This window comes from Pongo abelii, chromosome 1, assembly GCF_028885655.2.
Source record: "Pongo abelii isolate AG06213 chromosome 1, NHGRI_mPonAbe1-v2.0_pri, whole genome shotgun sequence".
Taxonomy (NCBI): Eukaryota; Metazoa; Chordata; class Mammalia; order Primates; family Hominidae; genus Pongo; species Pongo abelii.
In genome coordinates this window covers 216,852,658-216,867,023 of record NC_071985.2, presented here as the reverse complement: position 1 = coordinate 216,867,023, position 14,366 = coordinate 216,852,658, and the positions used below count along the sequence as shown (strand labels likewise).

General features: G+C 43.6%; 1 protein-coding gene across 2 annotated transcripts in view; it reads left to right on the top strand.

Annotated features, from left to right (window-relative positions):
* Window positions 1–13,969, top strand: part of NBPF1 (NBPF member 1) — a 50,510-nt gene extending 36,541 nt beyond the window's left edge. For both annotated transcript variants that reach the window (XM_063719928.1, XM_063719930.1), the window contains 11 exons: window positions 677–891; window positions 1,943–2,015; window positions 2,480–2,685; window positions 3,974–4,025; window positions 7,207–7,370; window positions 8,411–8,462; window positions 9,105–9,277; window positions 9,981–10,032; window positions 10,646–10,818; window positions 11,533–11,584; window positions 12,212–13,969. In XM_063719928.1, the coding sequence (XP_063575998.1) occupies window positions 677–891; window positions 1,943–2,015; window positions 2,480–2,685; window positions 3,974–4,025; window positions 7,207–7,370; window positions 8,411–8,462; window positions 9,105–9,277; window positions 9,981–10,032; window positions 10,646–10,818; window positions 11,533–11,584; window positions 12,212–12,455 (1,456 nt within the window). In that variant the 3' untranslated portion in view covers window positions 12,456–13,969. The remainder of the gene's footprint in view (window positions 1–676; window positions 892–1,942; window positions 2,016–2,479; window positions 2,686–3,973; window positions 4,026–7,206; window positions 7,371–8,410; window positions 8,463–9,104; window positions 9,278–9,980; window positions 10,033–10,645; window positions 10,819–11,532; window positions 11,585–12,211) is intronic.
* The last annotated feature ends 397 nt before the right edge of the window (window positions 13,970–14,366 follow it).

Sequence of the window (14,366 nt, the reverse complement as noted above, 5' to 3'; positions counted from 1 at the left end):
GACAATAATAAGTTATGGGTTGCAGTTGTTTCTCAGAGCCTTATTTTCTGTTTTTCAAACAAGTAGTTGTTGAGGTGAAATGCGCATAACACAAAATTAATCGAAGGAGTGGGAACCAGCCAGCAGCATTCAGTATACTCAAACTGATGTGCCATCACCACCCCACTTACCCTTAGTCAGAATCACCTCCTGACTGACTGTGGCTTCTCATCCTTTCACTCAATCAATGTTGCCTTCTCGAGCCTGTCATTCTTTACTTTCATCTTTTCAATTGGCCCCATCTGCACCTAGCCTCATTTCTGTCCATGGCTTTGTATCTAGTCGCTGCAAGATGCACTATGTGTATATTCACGTGGAAATGTCCATGGCCAGAGTGAGGAACTGAAAGGATGGATGTGTTTTTGAAACTGAATTAGGAAGACACCTACTTTTGTTGACAGAAGAGAAAGATGAATGCAACATCGTGGAGGGTCTTCCAGGAGCCCTCTCTCATGTAGAGGAAGCCTGTGAACCATTTTTTATTCTTTCTCTTTGGCACAGACATTTCTTTACACACGTGCTGGTCTTCTGCTTGGAGGTCTCCTTGAGGACATTGTCTCAGACATCTGTGTCACAATATTGGAACTGATCGCTCATCCCTTTCCACTGTTAAATTTTCTCTACTCTCTCACCTTAGGCAATATAAAATCCTGGTTCACTCTCATGAACGAGAGCTTACCCGATTAGGGGAGAAGTTACAGGAAGGGAGAGATGCCTCCCGCTCATTGAAACAGCATCTCCAGGCCCTCCTCACTCTGGATGAGCCGGACAACTCCCAGGGACGGGACCTCCGAGAAGAGCTGGCTGAGGGATGTAGGCTGGCACAGCACCTCGTCCAAAAGCTCAGCCCAGGTAATGTGGCCATAGGCCCTGATGAGTGAAAACCCCAGGCTTATGAGAGACTCCAGACCTCCATACTTTCACAATGACAGTTGTATCGGTGGTGTTTTTTCCCACTAAACATATGTGGCCGTGACATGACCAGGACTTCCTGGATAAGAATAGAGATGGGAAACCCATGGGGTTGGAGGTCACAGTATTGCAAATGTCCCTCCTTCCTTGATGGAAGGTGGTCTTTGGAGCAAGAAGCAGCACGTTTCTAGTTTTAAAGGACAGGAAGGAGGCTGTGACAGGAGGGTGCTTGTTAGAGTGAAAAGAGCTCTGGACTCAGAAGGCAGGTTCCCAGGCTGTCTCTTTGGCAATGTTCTTAGAAACTGTCCGTGAGTGAGTGATTTATCCTTCCTGAGTTTCTCTGTCTCCATCTGCAAAGGCAGGCAAATTGTCTCTTGCAAGGGTCTGAAGCATCCAAATGTGGGAACGCTTACGACTGCTTTTCAAAATGAGATAAAGCCCCTCACCGTGTGGTGTTGGAGAAGGCACTTGATGTGGGGGCATTTGGTGGTAGGAAGTGCTTGAGACTGGAGCACTCCCCATGGAGAGACTGTCCGTGAATAACAGGACAGAAGCCACCTGGAGGGCCTGTGAAGTCTCCTGATGCATAGAGGACTGTAGGACAAGTTTGTCCTCTCCTAAGAGAAAGAATTATGTTTGAAATGTGAACTGTGACAGGACACCAAGCCTGTGCCTGGGAATCAGACCTGTAGTGGCATGGGGGGGGACAGCTGCCAAAGTCGAGAGAGAGGCTGTAGAAGCCTCCATCATATGGGGAGCAAAAGATCTTTTCCATATTTGGCCACATCTTGATGGTGGCCCTCCGGATCAGAAATGCATTGCCTGATGGATCAGGAAACCATGCCAGGGCATTTTGTTAAAGAGAAAACATGAGAGCTTTCAGTTGAACAGTGACCATGCCTTGATGTTGATGTCTGTGTACACATTGGACTGACTGTGCTTGTAGAGTGTGAAGTGGGAAATATCTGAAAGAACACATCTGTATTTACAGAAAATGACGAAGATGAGGATGAAGATGTTAAAGTTGAGGAGGCTGAGAAAGTGCAGGAATTATGTACCCCCAGGTAACACTGAATAATCGGGAGCAAGTAATGGGTTGTAACATATGAAAAAGGTCTAGGAGGCACACCCTCTCTGGCATCTACGATGGGCCGAAAGCCTGCATTCCCTTGGCCACAGTATGTGAAACTCAACCCAGCTTGGACACAGGGTGTGGCAGCTGTTGTGTTTCTCTGTGTGTGGCGGGTGTCATGTCTGTGCCGTTCAGGGATAGCTGAGTCTTCATCCTCCTCGGCTCCTGTCTGTCCAGTTCAATGAACACCGGTTGCTGTCTTCCTCTCTGGCTCCCATGGCAGCCATGCTCTGTTGCAGAGAGAAGAGGATTGCCTGTTCCCTCTGAAAGGGAACCTCCTGTTTGCTTTCTGGGGCCACTTTCTTAATGCCTCCTGTCAAAACCAGCTAGGACTCCCTGGGGTCCAATCCCTGTGTGTTTAGTCTTCTGTCATCTCTATCCCACCTGGCTCATCAGGGAGGTGCAGAAGGCTGAAGAAAAGGAAGTCCCTGAGGACTCACTGGAGGAATGTGTCGTCACTTGTTCAAATAGCCACGGCCCTTGTGAGTCCAACCAGCCTCACGGGAACACCAAAATCACATTTGAGGCAAACCAGTTCGACTCAACTCTCATTGACTCATTCTCTCATGATGAATGGTTGGATGCTGTGTGCATTATCCCAGGTAGCCTCTATTTTCCTTTGTCTCACAGCTTTTCCTATGCTGGGGATGATAAACTCTGAAGAGACGCTCTCTACACACAAATTTGTTTTAATGATATCTATGATGGGATTCTAAACAGAGACATCAGGGAGATTTTCTGTCCTTCTCAGCTCATGTCATGCCTTTGTCTCCCAGTACCAAGTGTCAAATTCCTGGACCCTAGACAAGTGTGACAATGTCATAGTCACCTGAGTGCAGCAGGTACACAGGAAGTATCTGTGAGGCCTCGTAGCTTCGATTCAGTATCTCTTGTCACCTGTGATTAAGTCGTCTGTCCCTGAACAATGTCCATGGAGTTTCTATGCCTTTTTAAGGAGACTGGCGGCCTTGCATTTGTATTTGGAAGTATTGTTCCCCAGGCTTTACTGCTCTCAGCTTTAATCTTGATCTCCTTTAAGTCAGCTTGGTTAGCTGCACAGTCACCTTGAAATCAGGACGGAAACTTTTCTTTTTTACTTTGCTGATATAGTTCCATAAAGCAAGGCTGTATCCTGGTTCTCCACCCCATCAATGCAATGGCTGATCCAATGTTTCTTTGTAGCCTCACAGATTGTCTCTCTTTTTTTGGGGGGGGATGGAGTCTCGCTCTGTCACCCAGGCTGTAGTGCAGTGGCTCCATTTTGGCTTGCTGCAACTTCTGCCTCCCAGGTTCCAGTGATTCTCCTGCCTCAGCCTCCTGAGTCGCTGGTACCACAGGTGCTCAGCACCACATCTGGCTAATTTTTGTATTTTTATTAGAGACAGCGTTCCCCCATGTTGACCAGGCTGGTCTTGAACTCATGACCTCAAATGATTCACCTTCCTTGACCTCCCAAATCACAGATTCTTTTTAATGCAAAAGTTATTAGAATTTATCTGTCAGTCGAGTTTCATGTGTAGATCCCTCTAAACATTTAATGTCCATGTTACCTGGTGATATAAGTCAGTATTGCAACAACACTCCTAGAAAATTGTTTGACAAATTGTTGGCGATTTTGGGGGAAGATTTTTGTTTAACTTTGCATAGACTCAGGCAGGGAATGTGGCATTATGGTCTACCTGTAGAGGGAAGTTTTGGCCTGTGGGTCTGGAAAGCAGGGTCATCTACTACTCACCAGACTTGATCTAGGGCACTCTAGAATACTCCTGTCAGAATCCATATTATTGCACTGAGAATAGTTATGTCCTTGTGCAATGACTGGACACTGATTTGGTCATATGTGATGTGTGAATTGCTTAATGTGACCTGCTTCTCTGAATTTATTTCCAGAAAATGAAAGTGATCATGAAGAAGAGGAAGAAAAAGGTCCAGTGTCTCCCAGGTAATCCTGTGGAATTGTGGGCTGTTAATTCAGTAGTGGCAGCTGGAGATTGTAGATTTAGAGAAAATGAGGAAGCAATGAATAGAACTTTTTCTTCCATTCACCCAGCTACAAGTTGTCCTTATTAACAATGTTGTCCATTATTTGTGGCCCTTGTGGTGGTTTTAATTCATAATCCTCTCAAGATAGGAACTTGCAATCAGATGAGCCAGGTGAACTAGCCAAACAGGGATTTCTTGTTGATCTTTTCAAAAAACCAGCTCTTGGATTCACTGATTTTTTTGAAGGGTTTTTTGTGTCTCTATCTCCTTCAGTTCTGCTCTGATCTTAGTTATTTCTTGCCTTCTGCTAGCTTTTGAATTTGTTTGCTCTCGCTTCTCTAGTTCTTTTAATTGTGATGTTAAGGTGTTGATTTTAGATCTTTCCTTTCTCTTGTGGGCATTTAGTGCTAGAAATTTCCCTCTCCACACTGCTTTAAATGTGTCGCAGAGATCCTGGTATGTTGTGTCTTTGTTCTCATTGGTGTCAAAGAACATCTTTATTTCTGCCTTCATTTCGTTATTTACCCAGTAGTCATTCAGGAGCAGGTTGTTCAGTTTCCAGGTAGTTGTGTGGTTTTGAGTGAGTTTCTTAATCCTGAGCTCTAATTTGATTGCACTGTGGTCTGAGAGACAGTTTGTTGTGATTTCTGTTCTTTTACATTTGCTGAGGAGTGTTTTAGTTCCAACTATGTGGTCAATTTTGGAATAAGTGTGATGTGATGCTGAGAAGAATGTATATTCTGTTGATTTGGGGTGGAGAGTTCTGTAGATGTCTATTAGGTCTACTTGGTGCAGAGCTGAGTTCAAGTCCTGGATATCCTTGTGAACCTTCTGTCTCATTGATCTGTCTAATATTGACAGTGGGGTGTTAAAGTCTCCCATGATTATTGTGTGGGAGTCTAAGTCTCTTTTTAGGTCTCTCAGGACTTGCTTTATGAATCTGGGTGCTCCTGTATTGGATACATATACATTTAGGATAGTTAGCTTTTCATATTGAATTGATCCCTTTACCATTATGTAATGGCCTTCTTTGTCTCTTTTGATCTTTCTTGGTTTAAAGTCTGTTTTGTCAGAGACTAGGATTACAACCCCTGCTTTTTTTTGTTTTCCATTTACTTGGTAGATCTTCCTCCATCCCTTTATTTTGAGCCTATGTGTGTCTCTGCACGTGAGATGGGTCTCCTGAATACAGCACACAGATGGGTCTTGACTCCTTATCCAATTTGCCGGTCTGTGTCTTTTAACTGGGGCATTTAACCCATTTACATTTAAGGTTACTATTGTTATGTGTGAATTTGATCCTTTCATGATGATGTGAGCTGGTTATTTTGCCTGTTAGTTGATGCACTTTCTTCCTAGCATTGATAGTCTTTACAATTTGGCATGTTTTTGCAGTGGCTGGCTGGTAGTGGTTGTTCCTTTCCATGTTTAGTGCTTGCTTCAGGAGCTCTTGTAAGGCAGGCCTGGTGGTGACAAAATCTCTCAGCATTTGCTTGTCTGTAAAGGATTTTATTTCTCCTTCACTTATGAAAGCTTAGTTTGGCTGGATATGAAATTCTGGGTTGAAAATTCTTTTCGTTATGAATGTTGAATATTGGCCCCCACTCTCTTCTGGCTTGTAGGGTTTCTGCAGAGAGATCCACTGTTAGTCTGGTGGGCTTCCCTTAGTAGGTAACTCGACCTTTGTCTCTGGCTGCCCTTAACATTTTTCCCTTCCTTCAACCTTGGTGAATCTGACAATTATGTGTCTTGGAGTTGCTCTTCTCGAGGAGTATCTTTGTGGTGGTCTCTGTATTTCCTGAATTTGAATGTTGGCCTGCCTTGCTACGTTGGGGAAGTTCTCCTGGATAATATCCTGAAGAGTGTTTTCCAGCTTGGTTCCATTCTCCCCGTCACTTTCAGGTACACCAATCAAATGTAGATTTGGCCTTTTCACATAGTCCCATATTTATTGGAGGGTTTGTTCATTTCTTTTTACTCTTTTTTCTCTAAACTGCTCTTCTCACTTCATTTCATTAATTTGATCTTCAATCACTAATACCCTTTCTTCCACTTGATCGAATCGGCTACTGAAGCTTGTGCATGCGTCACGTAGTTCTCGTGCCATGGCTTTCAGCTCCATCAGGTCATTTAAGGTCTTCTCTACATTGTTTATTCAAGTTAGCCATTCGTCCAATCTTTTTTCAAGGTTTTTAGCCTCCTTGCGATGGGTTTGCACATCCTCCTTTAGCTCGGAGAATTTTGTTATTACCGACTTCTGAAGCCTACTTCTGTCAGCTCATCAAAGTTATTCTCCGTCCTGCTTTGTTCCATTGCTAGTGAGGAGCTGTGATCCTTTGGAGGAGAAGCAGTTGTCTGGTTTTTGGAATTTTCAGCTTTTCTGCCCCAGTTTGTCCACATCTTTGTGGTTTTATCTACCTTTGGTCTTTGATGCTGGTGACTACAGATGGGGTTTTGGTGTGGATGTCCTTTTGTTGACGTTGATTCCTTTCTGTTTGTTAGTTTTCCTTTTAGCAGTGAGGTCCCTCAGCTGCAGGTCTGGTGGAGTTTGCTGGAGGTCCACTCCAGACCTTCAAACAGGGATTTCTTGGTGTCACCTGTTCTCTCCCATGTGTTTAAAACCAGGGAGAGAATGTATATATGCTTTCTGCTTATTTTTTGTTAGTATGTTTGCTAGTATTTGTGTAAGCAAAGAAATTGAAAAAATAAGCATATTATATCAAAATATTTTAAAAAGGGGATGCTTAATACGCAAGATCTGTGTCTGCACTGCCTCAAGAGCTCTGTTCACTTCAATGCTGCATGTAAAATTCAACCCAATTTATACAAAGTAGTTGAAGCCCTGTGTTAGTTCTCTGTGCTGCAAGTCGTGATAGTAGTTTACAGAGAGAGTCTGGGTGCCCTGCATTGGCTGATCTGTGGCAAATGTACTGAGCACATGCTGCCCATTTTTGTTCAGTCCTCAGAGCAGTCAACCTCCAGCCTGCATTTAGAAGGATAGTTTTATTTCTCTTGAAGGAAAAATGCCTTTGGTTTCTGTGAGCACTCCATTCTGTCTCCCATCAGATCATCTGGAAGGTTTGTCGTCTAATCTCTGTTGGTTATGTCTTCTGTCAACCCTGTCCTGCCTGGCTTATCAGGAATCTGCAGGAGTCTGAAGAGGAGGAAGCCCCCCAGGAGTCCTGGGATGAAGATGATTCGACTCTCTCAATTTCTCCTGACATGTCTGCCTCATACCAGTCTGACAGGAGCACCTTTCACTCAGTAGAGGAACAGCAAGTCGGCTTGGCTCTTGACATAGGCAGTGAGTACTCCATTGTGAAGGTGATAAAGCTCCAGTTCATGTCCCAGGTAGACCCCATAATCTTTGGGCCTTGCGCCCCTGGTTGAGCTGAGAGTTGCCATCACTGTGGGTGGAACCTATATATCAGTGTAGATTTCAATCACTCTGGAATCAAGTCTGAAGCACAGGCATGGGGTGGGTCAGTGAGCTTTGCTCTCTTCCTAGTCTCAGCCATGCCCTTGCCACCCTGGACCGATTGGCATGACATTGAACTCAAGGCAGGTGTGGCAAACTCACACCAAGCTATGCAGCACATGTCCAGGAGTTGTCTATCAGATCAGCTCACCTGAATTAAATGTCTCTTGCCAGCGACAAAGTTCTTTATGAGTTTTGTTCCCAAAGCATGTCTGTGTGGTTCTTTACCTGCCCAAGGGCGGTGTCACCCTTGCCTACCTCTCCGTGCAAGATGTGACCCAGGTTTCACTGAATTTATCCCCATTTTCTGTGTCTTTTAGTTGGCTTGTTTTAGCTCATCTGTCCATCATCTTGCTGGTATGTTTTCTAGATAAATGGCTGACTTTTCACCCACAAAAGCCATGATAGCTGATGCTTCTGCGTAGAACCAAGTCTCATTTTGACTCAAGAGCTGGTACATCGCACCCTTCCATCAAATCTCAGTGTCCACAATCTCATAAACTATGAAATCCTCGGTATTTGATGAGAGAAGCCTGAATATTGCAGTATCTCTCCTACGAGGCATTAGAACGATTTGCCTCAAATCTATTGGGAAAAACATTGCTCATTTGTGTACACAAACCTAGGACAGAGCACACTGGGAAGATCACATTCCAGAACAGGGGAATTTTGCCCAAGGCTCATGAAAGGAACCAAGTCAGTTCTCTCAAGACTTGGCCTCAGGCCTCCTGGTATATTTCTCTCAAAGTCTCCTGTTCTTACACTGAGAAGACTTATGTCCCTGAGTTAGGATTGGACAGAGGAATGTTTTTGTGTGCAAGGAAGAACTGCTTCATGTAAGATGCCCTGTCTGAATTTATTTGCAGGACATTGGTGTGATCAAGTGAAAAAGGATGACCAAGAGGCCACAGGTCCCAGGTGAGTCTGAGAAATTGTGGACAGTTAATTTGATGTTGACACCTGGAGACGCCAAGTCCGGGGAAAACAGTACATGCTGAAAGTAATGATTTCATCTTGTCAGACAAGTCTGAATTATGTCTACTGACGTTGATTTTGGTTCTCATTACAGTAAATGTTTAGGTTTCCATTTCTTCCTATCCTTATCGTTTACTAACCTAGTGAAGTTTGACCATACCTCAAAAGCTGTATTCTCATGGTGACTGCAGGGAAGCTTGAGCACATTTTATGCAAAATTATTGAGCCCACTCTTTTCATGATCACTCTTCATTGTGTGTCCTGAGGGCACTAATATAGAGTGTTCTTTGACTCCCTCATCAGTATGTCACCTGGCCAATTCACTGAGCTCACTATCTCTCTCGCTCTCTCTCTCTCTCTCAATGTGTGTGTGTGTGTGTGTGTGTGTGTGTGTGTGTCTTTCTCTTTCATCCTTTTCTACCTGGCCCTGGTCTGTCCCAACCTGGAGGCAATAATTTTTTACCTCATTAGTAGATCTGTCCTTTTTCTTTTCAAACAGTTCCTTATGTTACCCATGAAATCTAGCTGGGGCTGTGTGGTTTCTGATCCCCCCTGGCTTATTCTTTACTTTTCCTACTTTTCCAGGCTCAGCAGGGAGCTGCTGGATGAGAAAGAGCCTGAAGTCTTGCAGGACTCACTGGATAGATTTTATTCAACTCCTTGTGGGTATCTTGAACTGCCTGACTTATGCCAGCCCTACAGAAGTGCCTTTTACTCACTGGAGGAACAACACCTTGGCTTGGCTTTTGACGTGGACAGTGAGTACCTTATTATGAAGGTGATAAGACTCCACCTGGTCCTCCAGATAGGGGTGATATTCCTGTTCCAAGTGGCCCTTACTGACCCGAGAGATGTCATTGCCGCAGGCAGGACCTGTGGGCGCATAGAGGTTGTAATGAAACTGTAGTTTCAGTTGGAAGCCCAGACATGAAATGGGTCAGTGCGCATGGCTCTATTCCTAGTCTCCAGCCATGCCTGTGGCAACCTGAGCCCACTCTCAGCACACTGGACCCAGGCAGATGTAAAAAATTCACAGAACAATGATTTGGACTCAAGGGTTTGTAGATTTCCTCCTTCATTCTAATTTCAGTGTCTTGTAACCATGAATGAGCTGGGCATTTGATGAGACAGGGCTGAATACTGCAGTTTTCCTCCTAGAAATCATCTGGGGCATTTTCTTTGAATTGATGGGAACAATAAGGCATAACTGTTTGCACAAACTTGGGATAAATGATTTTGGGATAACTGTCTACCAGAATAGGGACATTTCACCCTTGGTTCTGAGATGCAAACCAAAGAATCTCTATTGACTGGCTTTGAGGCCTCCTGAAGTATATCTCTCACATTGTCCTGTTCTCATGCTGAGGAGCCTGAGGTCCCTGTGTGGGGATTAGACAGTGGACTGTTATGGATGTAGGTGAATTGGCTTATTTTGTCTGTCCCTGTCTGAATTTATTGCAGGAATTAAAAAGGACCAAGAAGAGGAAGAAGACCAAGGCCCACCATGCCCCAGGTAAGTCTGAGCAATTGTCAACAGCTAATTCCGTGTTGACACCTGGAGACTCCTGGTTCAGGGAAAGCAGAGCAGGCCGACATTATCGATTACATCTTTTCAACCGAGCCTGAATTATTCCTACTCACATTGCTGTTGGTTTTCATTGCAGTAGATATTTAGGTTTCCGTTTCTTCCTCCCCTTATCATTTACTAACCTACCGTAGGTCGACCATACTTCAAAAGCTGTATCCTCATGGTGACTGCATGGAAACTAGAGCACATTTTATGGAAAATTATTGAGCACAGTCTTTTCATGATCACTGTATGCTGTGTGTCCTGAGGGCACTAACTCAGAGTGTCCTGTACTCCTTCATCAGTGTGTCACCTGGACAACTCACTAAGCTCTCTCTCTCTCTGCCTCTGTCTCTTTGTCTCTCTGTCTGTCTTTCTGTTTCATTCTTTTCTATTTGGCCCTGTTCCATCCCAACTGAAGGCAATAATTTGTTACCTCATTAATGGATGTATCCTTTTTCTTTTTTAACCACTTCCTTGTGCTACCCATGAAATCCAGTTGGGGCTCTGCTGTGTCTGATTTCCCCTGGCTTATTCTTTACATTTTCTACTTTTCCAGGCTCAGCAGAGAGCTGCTGGAGGTAGTAGAGCCTGAGGACTTGCAGGACTCACTGGAGAGATGTTATTCGACTCCTTCTAGTTATCTAGAACTGCCTGATTCATGCCAGCCCTACGGAAGTTGCTTTTACTCATTGGAGGAACAACACATTGGCTTTTCTCTTGACGTGGATGGTGAGTACCTTTCTATGAAGGTGATAAGGATCCACTGAGTTTTCCATATAGAGATCATATTCCTGCTCCAAGAGGCCGTTACTGAGCTGAGAGATGTCATTGCTGCACTGAAGACCTATAGGCACATGTAGGTTGAATGAAACTCTAGTTCTAACCGGAAGCCCAAACATGGGATGGGTGAGTGAGCGTGGCTCTCTTCCTAGTCTCAGGCCATACCTGTGGCACTCTGATTCTACTCTCAAGGCACTGGACCTGGGCAGATGGGACAAATTCAGAGAACTATGATTTTGACTCAAGGGTTTGTAGATTTCCTTTCTCACTCTCATTTCAGTGTCTAAAATCCTCACAACCATGAACGATCTGAGTATTTGATGAGACAGGGCTGAATATTGTGGTTTTTCTCCTAGAAATCATTTGAGGGCATTTGCTTTAAATTGATTGGAAAAATATGGCATAACCATTTGCAGAAACTTGGGACAAATGGTATTGGGATAATGATCTACCAGAATAGGAACACTTTACCCTTAGTTTCTGGGACAAAAACCAAGGAATCTCTATCATGACCAGCCTTCAGGCCTCCTGAAATATATCTCTCACAGTGTCCTATTCTTATGCCGAGGAGCCTGAGGTCCGTGTGTGAGGATTAGGCAGTGGAATGTTATGTGTGTAGGGGAATCAGCTTAATGTGTCTGTCCATGTCTGAATTTATTGCAGAAATTGAAAAGTACCAAGAAGGGGAAGAAGATCAAAACCTACCATGCCCCAGGTAACTTTCAGCAATTGTGGTCGCTTAATTCTGTGTTAACACCTGGAGACAACAGATCCAGGGAAAACACTGTGTTTGATTTCATGTTTTCAATGAAGGCTGAATTACTCCTACTGACATTGCTATTGGTTTTCATTGCAGTAGATGTTTAGGTTTCCATTTCTTCCTCCTCTTATCATTTACTAATATACCATAGGTTGACCATACCTCAGAATTTGTACCCTTATGGCGACTGCATGGAATTTTAAGCACACTTGATGGAAAACTATTGAGCTCACTCTTCTCATGATCACTGTTTGCTGTGTGTCAAGAGGGCACTAACTCAGAGTGTCCTTTTACTCCCTTATCAGTGTGTCGCCTGGCCAATTCACTGAGCTAACTTTCTCTCTCTCTCTTTCTCTCTCTGTCTCTGTCTCTGTCTCTCTCTCTGTCTCTGTCTTTCTCTTTCACTGTTTTCTACCTGACTCTGTTCTATCCCAACATAAAGGCAATAATATTTTTACCTCATTAATGGATCTATGCTTTTCCTTTTTTAACCACTTCCTTATGTTACCCCTGAAATCTAGTTGGGGCTCTGTGGTGTCTGATTTTCCCTGGCTGCTTCTTTAGTTTTGTCTCCTTTTCCAGGCTCGATGGGGTGCTGATGGAAGCAGAAGAGCCTGAAGTCTTGCAGGACTCACTGGATAGATGTTATTCGACTACTTCAACTTACTTTGAACTACATGCCTCATTCCAGCACTACAGAAGTGCCTTTTACTCATTTGATGAACAACACATCAGCTTGGCCCTTGACATGGACAATAGGTTTTTTACTTTGACGGTGATAAGGCACCACCTGGTCTTCCAGATGGGAGTCATATTCCCACACTAAGTAGCCCTTACTAAGCTGAGAGATGTCATTGCTGCAGGCAGGACCTATAGGCACATGTAGGTTTGAATGAAACTGTAGTTCCCTTTGGAAGCCCAGACATAGGATGGGAAAGTGGGCGTGGCTCTATTCCTATTCTGAGACCATGCCAGTGGCCACCTGTGCTCAGTCTGAAGACATTGGACCCAAGTTAGCTGTGACACGTTCACATGACTATGTAGCACATGCCGGGAGTGATCTGCCAGACATTCTAATTTGAACCAGATATCTCTGGGTAGCTACAAAATTCCTCAGGGATTTCATTTTGCAGGCATGTCTCTGAGCTTCTATACCTGCTCAAGGTCAGTGTCATCTTTGTGTTTAGCTCATCCTAAGGTGTTACCCTGGTTTCAATGAACCTAACCCCATTCTTTGTATCATCAGCGTTGGTTTGTTTTAGCTGATCCATCTGTAACACAGGGGGGATCCTTGGCTGAGGATTGTATTTCAGAACCACTGACTGCTCTTGACAATTGTTACCCCACTAGGCTCCTTTGAGTAGAGAAGCCATAGTCCTTCAGCCTCCAATTGATATCAATACTTAGGAAGACCACAGCTAGATGGACAAACAGCATTGAGAGGCCTTAGCCCTGCTCCTTTCAATTCCATCCTATAAAGAACAGGAGTCAGGAGCCGCTGGCAAGAGACAGCATGTCACCCGGGACTCTGCCAGTGCAGAATATGAACAATGCCATGTTCTTGCAGAAAACACTTAGCCTGAGTTTCATAGGAGGTAATCACCAGACAACTGCAGAATGTAGAACGCTGAGCAGGACAACTGACCTGTCTCCTTCACACAGTCCACGTCACCACGAATCACACAACAGAAAGGAGGAGGGATATTTTGGGTTCAAAAAAAGTAAATGATAATGTAGCTACATTTCTTTACTTATTTTGAACCCCAAATATTTCCTCATCTTTTTGTTGTTGTCATTGATTGTGGTGACATGGACTTGTTTGCAGAGGACAGGTCAGCTGTCTGGCTCAATGGTCTACATTCTGAAGTTGTCTGAAAATGTCTTCATGATTAAATTCAGCCTAAACGTTTTGTCAAGTACACTGCAGAGTCAATACTGTGAGTTTCCAACCTCAGCCCATCTGTGGGCAGAGAAGGTCTAGTTTGTCTATCAGCATTATCATGATATCAGGACTGGTTATTTGGTTAAGGAGGGGTCTAGGAGATCTATCCCTTTTAGAGACACCTTACTTATAATGAAGTATTTGGGAGAGTGGTTTTTAAAAGTATAAACGTCCTGTATTCCAATGATCATCCTCTAAACATTTTATCATTTATTAATCATCCCTGCCTGTGTCTATTCTTATATTCATATCTCTACACTGGAAATGTTCTGTCTCAATTTTTACTGGGCCTTTGTTTTTGCTAGTGTCTATTGTTCAAAAAAAAACATTCTCTGCCTGAGTTTTAATTTTCCTCCAAAGTCATTTTAATCTATACGATTAAAAACTTTTGCCTATCACTCTGGACTGTTGGATTGTTTTTTACATTCAGTGTTATAATCTTTTGTTATGCTGGTTGGTTTTGGTGGGTACTGATGCGAATTAATAAAAACATTTTCATTTCCCTGTTTATTTTCTAATCTCTTCCACATTGTAGGCTATGTTTACCATATGAAGCAGAATGTATTTACTCCATTTCTTGGTTCTAGTTATTTATATTCTTTGTGAGAGTGTGTGTGTGTGTGTCTGTGTGTGCCTCTGGCATTTAGGAAGGGTTGTGTAGCTCATGTTTGATATTGACTAAAAATGTTTCACAGTTTTCCCCCCTTTGAACTAGACACACTTCTAATATTTGGTTTATACGTTTTAAATTATGACTTTCAACGTCAAATATTTCCATATGACAGTCAATTACAT